The 13,975-nt window shown below is 32.3% G+C and overlaps 1 protein-coding gene across 4 annotated transcripts in view; it reads right to left on the bottom strand.

The window, feature by feature from the left end:
• The window catches only part of LOC124371990 (adipocyte plasma membrane-associated protein-like), a 32,893-nt gene that overhangs the window by 2,656 nt on the left and 16,262 nt on the right, over window positions 1–13,975 (bottom strand). For all 4 annotated transcript variants that reach the window (XM_046830371.1, XM_046830378.1, XM_046830364.1 and 1 more), the window contains 3 exons: window positions 11,231–11,365; window positions 5,608–5,881; window positions 2,096–2,305 (listed from right to left, as the gene is read on the bottom strand). In XM_046830371.1, coding sequence (XP_046686327.1) covers window positions 2,102–2,305; window positions 5,608–5,881; window positions 11,231–11,365 — 613 coding nt within the window. In that variant the 3' untranslated portion in view covers window positions 2,096–2,101. The remainder of the gene's footprint in view (window positions 1–2,095; window positions 2,306–5,607; window positions 5,882–11,230; window positions 11,366–13,975) is intronic.

The raw sequence follows: 13,975 nt of genomic DNA, 5'->3' as shown, positions 1-13,975 counted from the left end.
TATAAAGAGATGGAACAGTACCCTGGTACATTATTTTGGACTTATTTATAGCCTTTCATTATGGATATATTCTCAGTCTGTCTGCTCACTAGTGGCTGTGAATGAAAATAAAATGGTTATCTAGAAAGAAGATTACATTTTGCTTTGTAACCGCTAGAGGCATGACTATTGCAGCCATTGTCAATTTTAAATGTGCGATGCAATTTAAAATCCCAGGCTGTGAAGTGTGGTTGGTAATAAGGTTTTTGTTGGCTAAGCACAATAAACCAATTGAGATTTATCGCCAATTCTGTGAAGTTTGTGGAAACAATGTAATTTCTGAAGGTGGAGTGCGTCAGTGGTGCATTAGGTTTAAAAATGACTGAACTAATGTGCATGATACCCAGCAGGGATCACTTCTGGCTGGTTTATACCTTCCAGTTGAACCCACCACTGGGCATAGCAAAAACCGATGTGTCACTTAAATCTAGGCAACCTTATGGATGTCTAGGAGCGGCACATCACTAACTGCAAAAGTCGAGATTCTGGGGTTCATGGGGGCAATTCAATAGGTCTAGTCTACTGTGGAAGATGACTGTTGGAGTTGGTGGGGTTTATTCCCTAACCTCAGAGGTTCTTGCTAGCCTCAACTAGGGTGTGCCACCCCTGCCTACTTTGACTGGAGAGGCTGGTTCAGAGCTGGCCTCCCCTTCTTCCGGGGAGACATGACTTTGAGATGTAGTGCCCTAATTGCTTCCTCATGGATTTCGATAGGAGGCGGCTCCTACGATCTAACCTTACCCATCCTGAATATCCTGTCCGGAAGCAGTGCAAAAATTATTACAGGACTAAGTGCAATTTATAAGCTTCTTGTCCTAAGAGAGAAAAAACAAAATGTGCATGATACAAATGAAGTGGACGGCCAAACATTGTGACTGATGAAATTGTCTCTAAAGTCGATGAGAAAATTAAAGCAGACCATGATAATAACAGAACTCTCACTTAGTTTTTCTCAAATTTCAAGGAGTTGTTAGGTTACCATAAATTTTGTGCATGAGAGGCACCAAAAGTCTTAACAAAAACCCATAAAAATTCATGTATGGCTGTTTCACTGACATTTTTTGACACTTATGAAAAAGATGGTAACTCGCTACTTGATCAAATCATTACAGGAGATGAAACTTGGGTAAAACATATGAATTGTGAAACCAAATAACAGTCTATGAAGTGGGGACACACACACTCCCCCAATAAAAATTAAGGAAATGCATGCAAACATTGTCGGTATGGAAGATAATGGCAACTGTTTTTTGGGACAGGAAAGGAGTTCTTGTTGATTTCTTAGAAGGTGGCACAATCATAAATACTGCGAGGTATTGTGAAACCTTGCAAAAGTTAAGAAGAGCAATACAAAACAAGCGCAGAAGAAAGTTGAGTTCAAAAATGTTGTTTTTGCATGACAAAGTCCGACAACACTTGGCAAATCGGACTCGAGAAGTCCAGGATTCTTTTAACTGTGAGTTGTTTCCACATCTGCCTTACAGTCCAGACTTTGCACCAAGTGACTACCATCAGGTTTCAGCAATGAAGACCTGGCTAACAACACAGCGCTTTGATGATGACATAGAACTGCGGGAGGGTGTGAATACCTAGTTGAAGTCTCAGGTGGCAGAATTTTATAACGCTGGAATTTCAAAACTAGTTCACTGCTATAAGTGCCTGAATTTGTATGGTGACTACGTTGAAAATAATATTTTAGTGTCACTTTCAAATATATATAATACAATTTTTTCTCGTACTTTGTTTTTTTATTTATATAAAAACAATCTACGTTATGGATAGCTCTTGTACTAGATACTTTAAGTAATAAAATAAAACAGACTTTTTGTTCCTTTAATATTTCTGAGATTTTAATTCCTAAAAGTCATAGAAACATATTTTTATGGTTTAATATAGTGCACTTGTTAATTTTGCAAAAACATATTAACATGTTACCTAAAGAAGATATTTTCACAATAAAACAAGATTTAAAAAAGTTAATGCTAAACATGTTTCACCAAAATAAAAGTTTGTAGAAAATCTAAATATTTCAAAAGAGAAGAGAATAAAAACTTACCTATTCCTAACTAGCCTTCACTCTGGCCAGGTATGGATTAGAGAATGAACCCAGATAGTAGAAATTGTTAAATTCAACAAAATCTGAAATACAGCAGATTTTTTTATCTGTAGCATATAGGCTCCTAGTAATTTTACCATCTTCATTGAAAAATATGACACTAGAACGTTGTGACAACATGAATTGAGGCACCATGGAAAAACTCCCAATCTAAAAGTAAAAAAGAATATGTTGTTATGACAATACAGTCTAGGTTGGGGTAGAATGAAGTTATGTAGAAAATGTGAGGACAAGGTATATACAACAATAAATCAAGAACAAACCATTATATAATGGTACAAAACATTAATACATTTTCGTGTATCTAGTAACTTCTTCAAATAAATATAAGCTGTATAAATACTTACAACAAATATGTAAGAAAAAAAGAGCGAGGAATCAAACAAGAAAAATAAACATTACAGATTTATACAATAGATCAGTAGCTGATGGTCCATGACAATTAATTATGTGTGTGTGTAAGAAGAAAACATTAAATTATCTCAAATTTAAGATCTCTCGGATATCTTATTTGAAGTACCAGTTGGTGTGCAGGTTCATTTTTTCAATTTTAATCTGTTAAGGTTTTCATTTAAATTTCAGGGATCTTAATAATGCCTTTGAAGGTGTAACAATTTTCTAAATGATTTGTAGTATGTTTGACTAAAGGGTTTTCTATGTCGCTACAATGTCAAATCAATGGCCAGTTAGTTACTCTTATGTGTGAAGGATTTAATGTTTGGCTGACATACTATCTATCACAGAAGTTACAATCAAATTGATAAATAAGGTTTTTGGTGTCACAGTTGATATTTATTTTTGGATAATACTTTGATGTACTTAATTGGTTATATTACTTTGAAATTTTGTACTTCTTGACATGATCTTATAAGTTGCACAACAAGGTTTTTGGCAAGGTTTATAACCAAAGGATTAGGATTCTTTATTTACCTTTTTTGTAAGATCACTACATATCAACAACTGTTTAATATTGGTTAGCTTTTTAAATACAACTCTTGGAGATTTGGAAAATAGGTCTTTAATTTCTTGAGAATTGCGAAATAGGAAAAATGCTGTCCTCATGATTGAGTTAATTTTGTGAAGACCAGGATAAAATTTGGTTACAAATTTTGAATTGTTTTGAGGAAAAGAACTATTGTTTTTGTTTGTTGATTGATTCAAATTTGTTCTTGATAACTTTGTCAGGATATCCTAATTTTCTAAAACCACAGTGGATGGAAGCCGCAATACTGTCTGACCAGTTTTTCAAGACCAAAGATACAGTACTGACCCACAGGATTTCTATCAAACTAATGGTCCTCTACTATGAAACTCTCGATAAAAGGGAGTCAATGGAATAGAGAAGACCAGTGAGAAGCACTCCACTGAAGGCAAAAGTCAACCAAAAGTATTGCAATAATTTTTGAGATTGAAGAGGGATACACTGGTTTATTTCAAAGAAAGAAATACCACAGTGAATGTGAAATACTAAGCAGCTCTACTCCACTGTTTTCACAATGTCATCACACAGAAAAGGAGAGGAAAGTTGAGCAGAGGTGTCTCGTTCTTCATTTAAAATGAAACCATTAACCTTCAGAAAATTATAAGAAATTCATAAAGGTATTAAAAATAGGATACTTTAGAGGAATTGTATGTGAGATACTTTACTCACAAAAGTTGGAAAGTTTAAATGTCTTAGGAAGTGTAACTCACTGGGTTTGTTATTATAAAAAAAGATAAAATTGATTACGGTTTTGATTCACATGGAAGAATTGAAAACAAACTTACTACAGAATTAGTAAAATATTTAAGAAAAAATTATATTACAAAGGCTTTCAAATTCAAGACAATAAACAATTTGAGGTAATTTATGTGTATTTGTATTAATGAGCTTGCAAAAAATACAAATTAAAAAAATATTATGAATAATTGTTACTTCATAAATATGGATTCAAAAAATATTTTTGATGTATTTAGCATACAATTAAAAGCAGGAAATTCACAAAATATACACTTGAATAGTTTGAGAAATGAATTTAATAATAACATTGAAAACAGATTAGTAAATATATAAGAAGATGAGAATTCTAAAGTTATAAATATTAAAGTAAAAGATTTAAAGTTGAATTTGAAAACAAAATTGAAAAATCTAAGAAAGGTTTTTAAAGTTGGTGCAGAAGAGCTATTTAAAAATTTAATGACTCATATTGAAAAAGCTGATGAAATAACTGATACAATTAAAATAGAAAAAAGTTTTGTAAGTTTAATATAAAAATATGACAATATACTACAATACAAAAGCATTGATGGTCAACCAATTAGCATATAGATAATCAACCAATTTATGTTATTGATACAACAAAAAGTTTGAGAATTTCCAAAATATCTCCGTTTCTGACTTTTTTTATCTTTTCAAATAGACATGGATTCTAGATTCCAGGAGTTTTTGTGATTTCAAACACTGCACAAGGTGAAGGTTAAATGAAGCTAAATTCAACATTTGCATTGAATCAGACTTTCCCACCATAGCTGTGTTATGAATCACTAAGATATTCTTATTTGAAAATGATTTAAAACTGCAAAATTATATAGACAATTAAATAGTTAGGGTAGCATCCTTCTGTAATGTGAACATAATACTGGTAACGTAGTACTTAACTATGCACCTGTGAGACAATGAGATGTACATTCATTTCGAGCTTCTTCGTCACCAACTTATTTTGGATCTTGTTAGATGAACATGACTGTTAGACTCCAGGAGTCAATTCTGTGACAGGATCAAATTTTCAGACCCTGCACTTAAAGGAAGGTGAACTGCTCAATATTCACATAATACAGGTGCTGCAGGAGAGAAGACAGTAAAAGGAATGAAGAAGTTACAGGGATATTATTGTATCGAATGGCATTATTGCATTAAGTATAGCTATCAACATGTCACCCTGTATCATTGGCACAAAAATAAATCCAGAGTAGTCACATTGCTGCGATCAAGTAAGATTGAAAAAACTAGTGCTTTCACTTTGTCTTTATGAACATTTTGACTATAACAAATACAATAATTGTTAATTCATTCAGAGGGATATTAAAATGACATGAAATATGATGTTTTACTACTTTGACCAAAACTTAAAATTTTATGACACAAGTAACTTGACAATGAGAACATCTAGCGTATTTGTCAGTAACATATACTGTTACAAAAGGACATGAGGCTGAGAATATTGCTTGGCATCAGTGGTAAAACTGAGTGTCTTTTATCAAATAAAAGCAATTGCAAGACAAAAAGACAGTCTATGGAATAGGGGACATACGCTCATCCACTGAACAGGGTTTGCTGTCAAGAGATCAAGGTTATGACTTTATTTTGAGACTACTTTATACATAACCTTAGATGGTGATTTCTTCGTTAGAATGTTTCTTATATCTGCATTAACTATCGGTATAAACACCATTCATTCAAAACTAACTCTTACCCAATAAGAGTAGACCTTTGAATTGAAATTCGGATAATACATGTTCAACTGTAATGCAGGCAATTCCAACAGGTACGTTAGCCGAGCGAGCAACTTGCGTACAAGAGGATAAGGACCAAGCAGTGCAGTTAAACTAGGGTTTCCTTTGTCAATATCCAGAGCTAAAGAGATGTGGAATTCTCCTTTTTCAGTGGAATGTAGATTATCTGGAAACCCAGGTAGACCATCAAGAAAAACTTCAGATTTTCCTGTATTTGGTCCTTTCAAATTGTACCTGAAAACAGAAATTAATTTATTACAACACTTAATATTTTAGATTAAAAATCAGTAAATTATAGTAAAAAGGTTTGTCTCATTCTTTATTTTGCAGTTTTGAGGAACACATTGCACATAATTAAAATTTTGCCAATACTCAGTGAAATTCTGTATGTAGCACAAACTGGGATTGTTGATTCCCCTATTAAATCTAAAAGGAACAATTAAAAAAGATAATGAGTTAGATGAACATACACATGAGAAATGGCAGTTTAGTGATTATCTATAAAGAAATCAATGTCTCATCAGTTGTCTCTCCAAGTAGTAACTAGATTAATATGTCCACCTAAATACGGTGGTTACTGGTAAATTTAAATAAACCTGAGTGAACCACACTAGGAAACTAATAAGAAATGGAGTAAGTTCTGTCAAGACTGAGTGTCTTCCAGAAGTTCGTAGAGTGCAGGAATCGCATGTACAGAATAAAAATATTTACATGCTGTTAGAGACCCAGTGACTTCCTTGAGTGGCTATATTTAGAGAATAAAGTGCTCAGTTGCACAGGTTGGGAACACGGGCTGGAAAACTTGAGTAGACTATCAAGTTCCCATGTTTACTCCGGTTCTATGTAGTGCATTGTGCTGTTAACTGATTATCATGCTGGTCAAGAATACTCAGAATAGAGCAGCGTGAAGGTGTTCAACCATTTGCATTCCCTCTCCATATTCAGTCAAAAATATTAAACTTAAAAACATACAATTTAACACTACTATCAAAAAGATCACTTGATCTTCAACGAAAATTATCCTCCACAGTGAGGCCAAAATATCTTAACCCTTTAGAGACCGGTCAACAATCAGATTTACTAGCCAAAACGATCAGACTCATATGACACATTTTGCAGTTTTACTAATATTACTGTAACTCTGTAATGTTTATAGCTAGAATGTTATTTTGTTGTTCATTCACTTCTTCTGTAATCCTCTTAAATATGTTTATAAAATTTTATATATCTTTTTATAAAAATTGAAATTAAAGTAAGAAAATAAACATTTCTAATTCACTATGAGGAAAAAGTTTTAACTTTAGTTAACTTCATCTGCAGTTTTGTTATATGTTTAACTAAAATTTGGCTAAATTATTTCCAAATTTAAGTACAATAATTGAATTTTCAAGCATTTATAATATTCTTGAAAAAATGTACCTATGCAGTAAAATTAAAATGTTTGTGAATTGTAAAAAACTACACACTTTATCAAAATTAATGTTTTCCCTTTACTTTTGCTTGTTATAATGTTTCAAAAGTTTGTTTTCATAAAAAATGTTATTCTTCAATTTTTATGTAGAATACTTATAGGCTAATTAAAAAAAATCAGATTGTAAATCATTCAAATTTTACTTACTCATATTTAAGTACTACACACAATAGTATAAGGAATACTAATTAGCATTAAAACAAAAAACAACAAAGCAATTTAACAAGACACATTCAACCCCTATATCAACTACAACAGAGCTAGAAATGGGGAAAACATTTGTTTTGTGTCACCAAGGAATTTTAAATTAATTTAACCCATTGGCCACTCAATATGCCTGCACCTAACCTTCTTGTACAAATCCAAATAAATATGCAAACAAATGCAAGGGTTTAGCAAAAATCTCACAGAAAAAATATCAATTTTATTGTTATTTGGTAGACTGAGCTATTGATCTTTAACTAATGAAACAGGCTTTAATATCATTTAATGTACTGTATAAGCAGCTTAACTGTATAAGATTTTTTAAATTTCCAGAATGAAAATAAAAATGGTTTTTGTATATTTTTAAAGCAAGACTTTTTAGTCTAAGGCACAGTTATAATCCATGGTATTTGGTAGTTTTACAGAAAACTTAATTCTTTACATGGAAACTTTTATTTCATTCAATTATATTAATTTCTTTCAATTTTACATAGATTTTTATAAAATGCGACAATTATGTTCTCCTTACATGAATCCTAGCAAACACGCAAAAAGCACAAGGATTTGGTAAAACTCATAAAAAATTCAATTTTATTGTGATTTGGTTGACTGAGTTACTGTTTTTAGCTAGTGAAACAGGCTACAATATAATCTAATTTTGAGAAAACACAATTAAACTCATTAGAAGTCTCTGCCCTATTTGCAAAATTCAAATTACACCACCGTAATAACAACAAAACTGAATGTACGTCACCCATGTACTGTGTTTGTTTATTCAAACCATAGATTATACAGTAGAAACATGTGTTGGAAATAAACAAAAATAAAATACAAAGTTTTACAAAATAAGACAAAGATCAACCATTTTACTGAAATTCTCAACAATTCAATTACATATATCTGGTTAGAAAAAATTAAAAAAATATTATATTATACCTTGATTTACGTTGTTTTTCTAGGATTGATACATATTTATATGTATAATACACGTTGTATTGTTCAATTTTATTACATACATTTTATTATTTGAGTCCATACTAATGTTTAAACAAATATTTAATAACGTGTATCATCATCACAGTACTGTCTCATGATTGGTGTTTTGGTACCATGTTGGCCATCATGAAACGGTATTATAAGTGCTTAATAGGTTAATGTCATAAAATATGAATTTTTAAATACAGTTAGACAAACATTTAAATACTACGATTTTACATGGAAATGTTAGAAATAATAGTAGTACAAGAAAAACTGAAAATTTGCACCATTATAGGTCATTTAATAATATAGAAAGACAAATAACTAATTCTTTGTTTGAAGTTTATTTTTGACGATAGAAGGATTGTAAAGGAAACAAGATTTTTCCGGACATTTGCCATTGTTCAGTGAAACAAAGAATCAGTAACGCTACATTTTGAGATCTGCAATCTGATCTCTTCTTCAGGTAAATAACTAACTTAACACATAATTACAAACTAGGTTAAAATAAACAAATCATACCAGAGCGTTGTGACATGTCTAAATCAGGATCACAATCACCATGTTGTGTGTCAACTTCACTAACTCTAAAAAACATGCACTTAATTAAAAACTAAATACAACACTAATTATTAAAACTGAACTACAGAATACAGGTCACAATATGTCTACTTTTATCAACCAACCACTTACGACTGACCAGAGGCCAATAGCAAATGGCGATCGTCACGGCAGAAACAAGGTGGCAGACAAAAAAGAAGGGGTACACGAATGGGGCCTTTTTTATTACTGGTTCATGCTAGATGAACTTCTTAAAACCATATTGTGACTCCGCTTTGGTTTATTACATATATCTAATCGGTTTGATACTTCTGGTTTTATTTTTAATTCATTTTTAGAATTTCCAATATTTAAATAGAATCCAAAGCTTTTTAGAATCCCAAGCGGCCTAATCTCGACTGACGGTTGACTGATTGGTTGGCCTGCCAATTTAATTTATGTTGCCTCTCCTAATTTTCTTTTGAAGAAATGTGGTTTCCGATGTATTTTGTTTGCTTCTTCCCAATTCATATGATGGTCTTTGGACTAACAATGGTGTGCATTTTTTGACTTTTCTGTGAGACCCTTTCTTGTACTTTCTTTGTGTTCTTTTATTCTTAAGTTTAATGGTCGTTTTGTCTTGCCTATGTATTCCCTATTGCAACTACATTTTATACTGTAAACACAGTTTTCTGAAACCTGAGTGCCATTTTTTGGTTTTGTTTTTACAAGACTTTTTCTAAGATTATTGTGTGTTTTAAATGTGGTTCTGATGTAGTACTTTCTACCTACTCTTCTAATTTTCTCCGATAATACCAGCACATAAGGGATTGACATAAACGCAAATTTATCACTATACTGTTTTTCTGACTCAGGAATGATTCTTCTGGTTCATTTGCACTTATTTATTACTAATTGAAGGTATACATTGCCTTTAAGATCTGATTTAACTTTCTTAAATTTCTCTTTTAATCCATCTTTATCTGAGCATAAGCTCTTTTCTCTATGAAATAATAAGTAGGCCACTTCTTCTTTGAGAGATTTTTGATGGTTTGATTGAAAATTTAAATATTTTCCTGTGTGTTTTCTTTCGAAAAACAGTTGTCTTACGGACATCCCTATCTCTTAATACACACACATCCAAAAGAGGAAACTTGTATTGGACTTCCACTTCCATTGTGAGGCGAATGGAAGGAGAAATACTGTTAACTTAATTCAAAAACTCATTAAATTCAGTGTCTCCATGAGGAAAAATAACAAAGGTATCATCCACATACCTCAACCAAATCTTTGGTTTGGACGGAGAGGACACCTGGAACAGGGTAAAGCAAACTGGCCAGTCTGTACTTCGGACGTAAAAGGTACACCTCGATCGGCCTTAACTCACTGATTCCCCCAACGAGGAAAGCCCTAGTGGCGTAACTCACAGGCCTAGGATGAAATAATGTGCTTAACAGTTCTAGGCTAGTGTCCTTGTGACAAGGGGTTTTTTAAGCCAGTAGTCCGTGGGATAATGAGCCTGCGGGAGTCCGGTACTATTGAGGGGACAATGAGTCTCTAGGTGTAAGCAAAAAGCATTTTAATTCACTTTAACCTACAAAAAAATATTTTAATTTGTAAATGTTTTATTAATTGTTATTTTTTTATAAATATTGATGTTTTAAATAGGTCATGCTATTTTAACTATTTATTTTAACTAATGGGCCATATTTTTTTAAAACAAAACATCATAATTCAACATGTAGTTGAATTTTAACATATTGGTTAATTCATAATTGCTTTTAAAATATAGTAATAGAGAGATATTAATAATATTTGGATTTGGTATTGCACTACAATACTTACTCTCAGTATATGACATCCTTGTGATTTGTGAAATATATTACAATAATGTTATATACACTGACAAACAAACTGATCTTACAGCATTATTTATTTTAATAATATTATAATTATGTACTTGGCCTTTGTTTGTTTGTTTTGCTTTCACGCATAAACTATACAACTGATTGTAATGATATTTTACATGGACATTCTTAGGGTACCTGAGATGAATATAGGTCTATTCTTATGTCAAAAATCTTTCCAGGTTACGCCCCACTGGTCTCTAAAGCAGTTATAAATCCCATCTTGGTCTCTAAAGTTGGGAAATATTAATTGAAAGACCCTGTTAAACATAATTAACTATTTTTTGTACACATTGTATTGTGACAGCATGACCACATGTTTAATTAATTTAACCACTATTTTCAATATGTTTACATATTTAATATCTATGGAAAAATTTTCTTAATTAAACATATCAAAACATTATTTTACATAAAGGCAGATACTAATCCTAATGTTGTCCCAATTTGAATTGGGAATATCTTAAAATTATGAGTACTTACTTCATGACTCTACTCCTTAACAAGTCAGAGACCAGTACAAATGATTCGTCACGAGAAAGAGCAACTCCATTTGCAAAATGCAGCTTGTCTATTAGAACAGTGTTGATTTTTGTCTTCGGGTCATATTTTATAAGCCTGTGAAACAAACACAAGGTTACAATTCATAATTATTTTATATCCATTCAATTAACTGCTCATCATTTAAAATCCATATATTTATCATAGAACTATTATTTAATATAAATGCTTGATGACCTTTCACAAATAATATCTTGTAATTTGTCAAAGTACAAAAGGATTGACAAATATTGCATTTGTATTATGCTAAAACAATAAATTGCAACCCTTCAGCATGGGGATTTTCACAAGCCCACCTGCAGGACATTTTATTCAGTTACCCGGTTATGTTTATTAGCTGTTTTTACTTTTGTTTTATTAAACACCACTGTTTATACACGAATATTTTATTTCATCTGTTCATATTATATCAAATTAAAACATTTTCATAAGTAGGCTTGACATACACGAAAACCCCAATAATCTTTGTTGCACCCTATATTTCCCAATTATTTATACAGTAAAATATAATGGTTAGACTAGTATTATAAACTGGAACTAAAACAGTGATACCTTAACACTGTGTAATAAATATAGTGTAAACTTGAGTCCATCTAAACTGTAGCAAACACTATTTATATAAGCAATCAATTTGTCATCCATTTGGTTAAAAAAAAAAAAAAAAACAGCTGAATAGAACAAACATAACATTTTAGTAATGAGACACATATACAATGATTTTTCTATTTAGTGAGAGAGATATTTGCTTGAAATGTTCAGACTTCTACAAATAGATCGTGCCAACACAAAAACCTGATGTTCATATGAAACCATGTGAGGGTCAATTATTCTAATAGGAGGATCAGAATATAAGTAGTCATACAGAGTACATGTTTACTTAATAGCAATTTAAAATCTTTTTGACAGGTTAATTAAAAGCAAATTTCATTCCATTTTATTACAGTTTGTTCATAACAAGTAACATATTTAAAATATGAAATTACAGTATTTCAATGAAAAGTATGTACATTTTAAATATTCTACTGTTATACTGTGTAGTAAACTTTTTGTTTCTTATTTAAAACACAACATTTCAGAAAACCCAGACTAATCACAACAAAACCAACAATAAAATGTCAGAATATAATACCTGCAGAGCTCAAGAATTTATAATGTATAATAAACAAAATTGGTACCAAAAATGTGACGCCTGCCTGATATACTTATGAAGGAGCAGGGAGAAGTTCAAGGACCACTCTTTATAGCTTAAAGAGTAATCCAATGTCATGCTTAAACAAAATAGATCCATAGAGTATAGCTCTTCTCCATGTATCAACTGAATTTAAGGCCTTCTTCCTAGGATTTGGAATCCTGTTTCTTCATACCAATTAATCCTATGATAGTATAATAACAAAATTAGTATAATAAATATTCCTACTAAATTCATATCCTATTAATAATATAAATATGAAAGTATGTGAATAATGATGTTTGAATGCTTGATCTCAATCACACAAAATCTTGTGAACAGAGATTTAGATGAAGTTTGGCATGTACGAGGGTCTTCCAGAAAGTAAAGAACGTTTTGTTATAAGTCAATAAAAACAAAAGATAAGAGCATGAAAATTTATTTATAAATACTTATAAACTTACTCTATTTTTCTACAAAATCGCCGGAACTGTCAAGGCACTTGCTGTAGCGTGGCACCAGTTTTTCTATACCGACGTTATACTGTTCTGCCGCCAAGGAATGAAGCCACGTTTTTACTCCTTCATTGAGGTATTCGTCACCCAAAAAGTTTTTTCCGCCTAAAAACACTTTCAACTTTGGAAACAAGTGATAGTCACTCGGAGCCAGATCTGGACTATACGGAGGGTGTCCGAAGATTTGCCATTTGAAAGAATTGAGTTCTGCTTTGGTTCGTGCACTGCAATGAGGCCGAGCATTGTCGTGGATCAGCACCACTTTCGACGACAGCATTCCGCGTCGTTTGTTCTGAATAGCGCGGCGAAGCCGATGCAAGGTCTCGATGTAGGCCTCTGAGTTGATTGTTTCGCCTCTTGGCATGAACTCCACATGGATTAGGCCTTTTCGGTCCCAAAAAACTGTTACCATCAATTTCCTGGTGTTCAAGTTTGGTTTTTCTTTCCTGTTTTTTGTTGGTGAATTCGAGTGATGCCATTCCATTTACTGGAGCTTTGTTTCCGGGGTTCGATAGGAAACCCAAGTTTCGTCACCCGTTACGATGCGGTCAAGAAACGCATCACCTTCTTCGTCATACTGAGTCAAAAACTCAAGAGCTGCTCCCATCCGTTTAGTCTTGTGGACATCAGTAAGAATCTTAGGCACCCAACGAGCACACATTTTCTGATAACCAAGACGTTCAGTCACTATTTCGTGCAAAAGCGACCTTGAAATTTGTGGAAAAAATTCCACTAGACCACTCAAAGTGAAACGACGGTTTTGTTGAATTTTTCCATCAACTTTCGCTGCCAACTCGTCAGTAACGAGTGACGGCCTTCCACTTCGTTCCTCGTCGTGCACATTAGTTCGACCTTCCTTAAATTGAATGCACCATTTTCTCACTGATGACTCGTTCATCGCATTGTCACCGTAAACTGCCTTAATTTGACTATAAATTTCAATAGGTCGAACATTCTGTGCATTCAGAAACCGTATCACACTAC

This window comes from Homalodisca vitripennis, chromosome 1 (assembly GCF_021130785.1).
Source record: "Homalodisca vitripennis isolate AUS2020 chromosome 1, UT_GWSS_2.1, whole genome shotgun sequence".
NCBI classification, from domain to species: domain Eukaryota; kingdom Metazoa; phylum Arthropoda; class Insecta; order Hemiptera; family Cicadellidae; genus Homalodisca; species Homalodisca vitripennis.
This window is presented reverse-complemented; position numbering and strand designations above follow the sequence as displayed.